The 7,768-nt window shown below is 41.8% G+C and overlaps 1 protein-coding gene across 2 annotated transcripts; it reads left to right on the top strand.

The window, feature by feature from the left end:
* The first annotated feature begins 2,278 nt into the window (after nucleotides 1-2,278).
* On the top strand, nucleotides 2,279-6,614 carry tnnc1a (troponin C type 1a (slow)). 2 transcript variants are annotated; one of them, XR_015763807.1, is made up of 7 exons: nucleotides 2,279-2,522; nucleotides 3,890-3,920; nucleotides 4,085-4,231; nucleotides 4,723-4,837; nucleotides 5,331-5,467; nucleotides 6,015-6,145; nucleotides 6,355-6,614. XR_015763807.1 is itself a non-coding variant. In XM_014968798.2 (6 exons), exons 1-6 carry the CDS (start codon nucleotides 2,499-2,501, stop codon nucleotides 6,044-6,046), a joined length of 486 nt encoding a protein of 161 aa, XP_014824284.1. In that variant the 5' UTR covers nucleotides 2,279-2,498; the 3' UTR covers nucleotides 6,047-6,614. The 2 variants fall into 2 exon arrangements, 1 of the variants encoding a protein (XP_014824284.1); XM_014968798.2 differs by having other exon boundaries at nucleotides 6,015-6,614.
* Nucleotides 6,615-7,768: the final 1,154 nt, after the last annotated feature.

Raw genomic sequence — 7,768 nt, 5'->3', positions numbered from 1 at the left:
GAATTACACCCCACGCGCATGCTTCGCAGCGCGGACGTACGCAAAAAGGAGGCGAAGAATGGAGAATAATATAGTCACTCTGAGGACAAAATGTGGTGGCAGCGAAGCAGGGAGGGCGATGGAGGGGGATATAGCCCCGTTCATCTCCTCTCATTTTCTGCCCGCTACTACCCGGCAGAGTTTCTATGGCAACCCCTCAAAAAGCGGTGTGCGGTGAATTGTGGATTTGAGATGCGCCGTCTGATTGCGCTGTGTGGAGGAGATGGCTGGCTCTTTCGTCAGCCTTTCCCCGTGTAAGAGGAAATTGGTGAAGGGCTCCAATGAAACAGCACTCCATATGCTTTCTTTGATCTGCGTGCCAGTCTTCGGGCTCGACGTCATGTGTGTGTGTGCGTGTGTGTGTGTTGGGGTGCATACAATGTGCAGAGCGGGCTCACCAACGCTTTACATTAGGAATCCGGTGCCCGCCTCCCCTCCTCACCAAGAGAAGCCGCTTGTCACTCTTGGCACCCACCAGACATCTCCAAAAAAAAAAAAAAAAAAAAAAAAGAATGAATTTGTCTGGCGGACCGTGTGGACTCATCAGCATGCTTTGACTTTCAGCTGATTGATTCGAAGCCACTGATGACGATTCACTTCTCTGAATTCAAACAGCAGCGTGCAGCGCAGTGCAGTGTGTCCTGAGTGTGAAATCATGACAAATGGCACAAATAGTTTCAGATCCCCGCAAGCTCTCCCCTCCCCTCCGCTCACCACCTCACTGCTTTTCTCTTCTTTTTTTTTTTTTTTTTCTTTCCCATGCAGGCAGGAACTTGTGCCCGTGACTGACACGCACTGATGCGGGGGTCTTTGTCACAAGACCTGCTCCTTTCTGTGCACGAGTAGGACATGTATGTTGTTCAGTGGGAGCTCCATCTCTCTTCTTCTGAGTGGCTGTATGATGCTTGTAAGCTGTGCCAGTCCCCATTAGCATCCCATTATAAACCAGCATGATCACTCGTCACTTAAAATGCCTGCCACAGCATGCTCTGTGTGTGTGTGTGCGTGTGTGTGTGTCTGTGAAAGCTTTTTTTTTTTCTTTTAAAGCACGTGCGTGAACGTGAAAAAGAATCACAGTCAAGTGATTGAGATGGCCTTGTTTCAGAAGGGGTTCAGAAAAAAAAAAAAGAAAGGGGTAGCATAGCCTTGCAGTGGATGCAATTTCATTTAAATGTCTCTGCAAGTGTTTGGTTTGTTTGACCCAGATTTCTCACCTACCCCGCAATTGATAAATTGGATATCCGGAGGCAGCCTTGTGCAATTCAATGTAGTTTCTATGTAGCGAGCAGCGCCCTCTGCTGAGTTATACCCGTGTTGCACATGATTTGTTTTTCAAATCTACAGCGCTTTACAGCCATGTGAAAAATTTAACAGCCTGTTTTCCTAACATATGGGGACATATGGGTTCTAATGATTCATTTTAAAAACTGAGAAAATTTCAAGTAAAAATAATCAAGCAAGTAAGACTAAAAAAAAAATAAAAATACAACTTTCTGGTGAGGAATAAATTAGGAACACTCCCACATTTAGTTCCATGAATGTAAAATAGCTAAAATCACATCAAGAACACAAGATTATAACAGGAGGTCTTTAAAGGAGGTTTGTCTTTTTGAACCTGAGACATTTAGTTGATGTTATAGCTGTCTGGAAGAAAATCTCAAATTAGAAGCACGGAGGGGAAAATCTCATGGCTTGGGAATGCCTTATCTATCTAAACAGCTCTACATCACTTTCCCCATGGATTGTGCCATCTGTTGAAGGGTGCTTGCTGAACACGTGAGATCATCTGTCAAAATGAAAAAAGCTATTGCACTCTGTAGTGAGAAATCAGACAAAAAGGCCTTCAACAGTGCTTTGCGCATGCAGCCTTGATCTCAATATGTCGCAGCGGTAAAACTTGATTCGAAAGTGTTTACCAATAGATCTTCCTGCTTTGTTTATTTTACCATGAGATTGTAGGTTCTTTGAAGGCCAGTATTGGTACCATTATTTCGGTGCGACTCCACAGAGCTCTGCTCGTCTCCTGTCACGGTCCGAAAACCTCTGCATGCACCCACAGTCAAATTCTTTCGAACTCACTCAGGTCTGGAGGAATGTTGAGTGTCTCTAGCCCTTCTCCCTGGAGATTAGAGCTCCCCATGCATGGCCTCTCTCCTCTCCTCAAACTCATTCCATAGTGTGCCCCCTAAGAGCTGCTGCATTTTTATCTGAGCCCGGTGATTGTGACAGATTGGGCCAATGATGCACGCACACACACACACATCAGTACACATTTGTGTACACACATGTTCAAGGCTCTATCAGAGGGGAGGTTGCTTTGCCTAGGGAGGGACAGACAGTGCCAGGCTTGGGGTATAAAACCCTCCCAGGATGAAACCAGAGTCCTCCCCTAAGCTGGACTCTTTCTCAGTCCTTTGTGCTAGGACACTGTCAGGACCGGCAGCAGACGAGCCGCCAGCATGAATGACATCTACAAAGCAGCGGTATGTTCTCTCACTCAGCTCATATGCTTTACGCTGTGTGTACAGTCAGCTCCTTCTGATGAGGCACTTTGCTGGATAGTCCCCAAAACTCAGTGAGAGCTAATCTGGGAGGAGAAGGATTTTGTTTGCACATCACCACTCTTACCATTGATTTGTAGAGAGAATTTGGTGTATTCTGTTGAAGGCTTGGAGAGTTTTGTGATTGTTTAATTAGCTGGGAAGAGTCCCATATCTTTTTGACTAACTGCTGGTATTTGAGTCCTGCCAGTGTCTGTTCAGTGTGTCCCTTCCATCACCAGCTGGTATCAAACATGTCGGTGGATCTTTGACCATATTAGAAGAGGTGGGAGCGGACATGTCCCCGGTCATCACTCTGCTGCTTCATTCTTGACTTCAAATGGACCAGTCCTGCCTCCCAGGGCTAATTTTGGCAAGTTGCTCAAACGATTCTGCTCCTGTAGTGCTCTGGTCCCATGGAGGGCCTTCAGGTTTAGATAAACTCCTCCTCCACTGGATTCCAGCATTATCTGTGATCCTGAAAGCTGTGCTGTTGTGTGTCCCCCGTCTGCCCACGTCCTGCTGGACAGTGGACCCGGTCGTCCTGTTCCCTCACATCCCAGCTGAGCAGGACATCTAAGACAGGAAAGGCTCCCAAGAATGTACATAACATGTTTGTTTGGATACATCGTTTCATATATCATCACTTGAGGGACTGTGTTTGTTTACAAGAGAGCAACTGAATGTATGGCTGTTTAATTTACTGCAGACGACAGATGATAACTCTTATGTAAGCAGCTGTCTCCCTCTTTCGCTGTAGCTTTTGCAGGATTACTGCCCCATTGTTATGGGTGGTAGCCAGTGCTATGCTAATTTAACGCACTCTGTGTCGGGTTCCTTTATCTGTGGTTCCCGATCATGCTGTCTATTTTTAGCTCCCCATCATTGTGGGTGCCACACATGAAACATACAGTATGTATTTTAATTGCAGACGCATCAATGAAAAATTTTCCAGCGTATTTCCAATCTAAAGTTTTTGACTGGACGGAAGATCAAACTTTTAGTTTAGCATTGATCAGAGCTGATTGGACGTGTAATCATTCAATCGCCATCTTATTTCTTGGCACATCATTGGTTTAGCCGGTGGCGGTTAAGTCACAGGAATACCACTTCTGACTGAAAAATAATCAGAACAAACATGAGTAAAATAAAGTGACATTTGTTAAAGATTTCAGGTCCAGATACCAGAAGTAAAAACGTTCACAGTGAAATTAAATTAATATGAGACAGTGCAGAAAGGGGAAGACCTGCACAGATTTTATTCAGGTTGTGTAAACGGTTCATTCTTTTAATCGTTTCATCTTTTACAGGTTGAACAGCTGACAGATGAACAGAAAAATGGTGCGTAATTTTTATTTTAAATTTTATGAATTTTATGGGAACATTTTCACATCATGTTCCTGCTTGTTAAAGAAAAGCACAGTGAGATGGATAGTTAGATGTATCTGATGCAACCAAATATATCTTTTAAATCTTTTTTCCCCTTTACTGTTGGGGTGTTGCAGAGTTCAAGGCCGCCTTCGACATCTTTGTGCAAGACGCAGAGGATGGCTGCATCAGCACCAAGGAGCTGGGGAAGGTCATGAGGATGCTCGGTCAGAACCCCACGCCAGAGGAGCTGCAGGAGATGATAGACGAGGTGGATGAAGATGGTAAATCGAAACAGGAAACTGAATGGTTGACCTCTTCTTGCCCATAGTTCAGCGACCTGGTCTGTCTTGTTGTGCAAACGGAGCATCAGCCAGACCCTCAATGCTTAATGTCAAATGAAAGTCAGCGGTCGTAAAGACATCAGGATGTGTCAGACTGGATTAAAGGGGAAATGTGTATCAAATGATGCACAAGTCGTCTTGAATTTTCCATGTGATGTGATGATCAAAGACAGAAAATAACGTTTTGGATTTACCTCAGAAAGGTTTAACATGTGATGTACATTTTTGGCATGCTCTCAGATAAAGAATAAGAATGACATTTAAATGTCGCAACAGTTTCTGCTCGTCATTGTGAACTACAGTTATCTTCTTGTGTCAGAAATATGAATAATTGCAAATAAAAAAAGGGTTGCATATTAAGTAATTTGTGCATTGTTTAAATTATCTGAAATTCCTCTCTGAGAAGGTGAAATGTGTGTGTGTTTGTGCAGGGAGCGGCACAGTGGACTTTGATGAGTTCCTGGTCATGATGGTGAGATGCATGAAGGACGACAGCAAAGGGAAGACAGAAGAAGAGCTCGCCGAGCTCTTCAGGATGTTTGACAAGTATGTTTTTATTCTTAAACCCTACTACTATCAATGAAATATGAATCCCGAAAAAGCAGCTAGCTCATCTTTGGGTTAACTGACAAACAGACGAGTCAAATTATATTTTACAAGTGGATGCTTTCATCTCAGAACCACCGCAGCCCAGTTATTAAATTGCACTTTAGTGTGGTTCCAGCAAAGTATGCTCCCCATGTGCAAATTATGAGCTCTGACAAAATGCCAAGAAGCTCTGCAGAGAACTGCATGTAGTTCGTTCCTTAATCGCTTTTGACAGTTCTGAGTATTCCTAACACCCCCTAGCATGTATGCCAGACACCTCGTCTCAGCATCAAAGAACAAATTCCCCATTCCTTACTCCCGTCATGGTTTCGCGGAAATTTGTAAAGCCCAAGATATGAATTTTCACATGACTTTCCCCTAATGCCGCCCTTGAAGCTCTGTGTGAAATTTATGAGAGCACAACACAAATTGCACTGCTTTGACTGCGCAGAAATGCAGACGGTTACATCGACCTGGATGAGCTGAAAATGATGCTGGAGTCCACAGGAGAAGCGATCACTGAGGATGATATTGAAGAGCTGATGAAAGACGGGGACAAGAACAACGATGGCAAAATTGACTATGATGGTAAGAGGGTTTGAGTTCCTGAGAACAAAGAAGCGTAACAACTGGAAAGCCTCTAAAGGTTTCCAAAAGTCTTTGTCTTGACAGCAATAATGTGTCCTGTGATTGTCTCGTGTTGTGTTTGGTTCAGATCCTGCTTAGCAGACCGGTTCTACGTTGTGTTAATTGGCAATTATACATCTAAATGAGCAAAGACCATATGTGGAGTTTCTCAAGGCTTCATTTTCAGGCCGCATTAGTTCAACATTACATGGTCTCTTTAGCTTTAATTATGGAGAACTAGAAGATCTCCTGCAATATCTATCCCTCCTGGAGATGTACCATTTTATATCTCTATGTCATCTCTTGGTTATTGGAGTGAACTAGTCAGAATTTTCTTTAACTTCATGCAAAACATATTCAGAATATATGGTTAGAGAATTTCTTCACTGCCCTTGAACTATCTTGTTTATGGACATTGATTTATAAAATATCTTTCCTTGATTTGCTGTTTCATACCAGTTTGGCAGAAGTTAAGTGGCTTTCTGAACATGGCTTTCTTATTTTACAGAATTCTTGGAGTTCATGAAAGGAGTGGAGTAACCCTGAACTGGAGAGGATAAAAGTTATTTTGAGTGTCACTGTGACTCCACAGTCATCTGTGGAAAACTGGATTTGGCTGCAGTTGATGGAAAACAACGGGTCAGCATTGCAAACACTGTATCTGATTTTTCTCTTTTTTTTTGTCTTTTGTATTTTCTACCATATCTTCCATGGTTGAAGACACAATTTTTGACTTTCAGTACATTGAATCTGTGTCAACGTGTCTAGATCACTTAAAATGTTTGCTGAGACCAAATATTATTTCCCCTACAGCTGATTTATGTTGGGTTTTTGTATTATGCTTCCAGGTAAACATAATTTTTCAAAGGCTGCAGTCCAGTTCCTAATAAGATGCTGAAGATGTAAATAAACGCAAAATAAACTCGTGTTGGAATAAATCATTTTATCCAGGAAATGCGCCGGATCCAGTGAGTGTGCATGTCATGATGTACATTTTCTCTGTGTCTAAAGTCCCATCAGGATATTTCATTCTGTCCAGGTGTTTCAGGTTTGACTGTTGCACTTGTAAGGTGCACTCATGTAATAAACAAAATCTGATCAACAATAAGACTCCTCTGTCAGTGCAGTGATTTTGCCTGCTATGACATTTCTCATTTCTTATCACTGGCATTAAACTTTTTTTTTTCCTAGAAATTAATTTCCTTCTGCTTCCTTTTGATCCATCTGTGTAATTTCTACTCGGTATTGGATCTTGTCTTTGAGCATGTGAAATATTCTCATGGTTGTATCCAGTTACACAGCCTGTTGACACAGGAGCTATTTATGTCTAATCATGTTAGTGCCCATGTCAGAGGATCAGCGCCACCAGTTGACAGTCAGATTCCTTTGTCCTTAAAAAGAAATCTGTTGACTACAGAGAGATAACAAGGCTGCTATTAGCACAGCTTTAAGTTTGGCAGAAATGTTAGCACTTCTAAAGTATCTGAACAGTCAGAACAAAGTGACGAATCTCAATGTCTGCAAGACTTTTACTTGTTTCGGAAAAAAATCTACATATTTTTCTAGGTTTTTCTTAAGTGGCACACTTGGGGGTGTTTGCAAAATCCTTTTTAGTGAAAAACTAAAACATCCTTGTAACATACTGATAACTGTGTTGTGTAAGCCATCAATCTGACTCACTCTTTATACAAAATCAGGAACCCAGCCATGCAGTTATAATAACGTCCACTTGATGTCAGCAGGACAACATAGACCCATGTTTTTTTTTTTTTGTTTTGTTTTTTTTTGCTTGTATTCCAGTAAGCCTAGGAAAACAGATTGCTTTGCACAATTACACTTCTCCAAATATAAATAAATGAATAACACCAAACTGATTTAACACAAGAATAATTCCAGTTGGCTTGAAAATGAAACTATCAACCCATCTATTACAAGAGGCACAAGTGATGTCCAGTGCAATAAACAGCTGGAGAAAAATAAAAGCATTTGAACATTATAATATTTTTATTAAGAAATTCTTATTCAGAATCATTTAACAATTCCAAATGACTTGACTTCATTTTATTTTGTTGGACTTATCTTTTTATTTTTATTTTTTTCTCTATTGTAAAAAAGCACCTTCTTGAGGATTTTTGTATAAACTGTGTGTGAGCAGCTGGCGTCAGTGGCCTGACTGATGACAACATCCGAAAGATCCTCCTATCTCTCTTTTTGTTTTCCTGCTTCCCTGAAGGTGTTGGTTTGGTGGCTTCAGGGGATCAG

The sequence above is a fragment of the Poecilia mexicana genome, unplaced genomic scaffold (assembly GCF_051168715.1).
Source record: "Poecilia mexicana isolate PSO_F unplaced genomic scaffold, ASM5116871v1 scaffold_7, whole genome shotgun sequence".
NCBI classification, from domain to species: Eukaryota; Metazoa; Chordata; class Actinopteri; order Cyprinodontiformes; family Poeciliidae; genus Poecilia; species Poecilia mexicana.
This window is presented reverse-complemented; position numbering and strand designations above follow the sequence as displayed.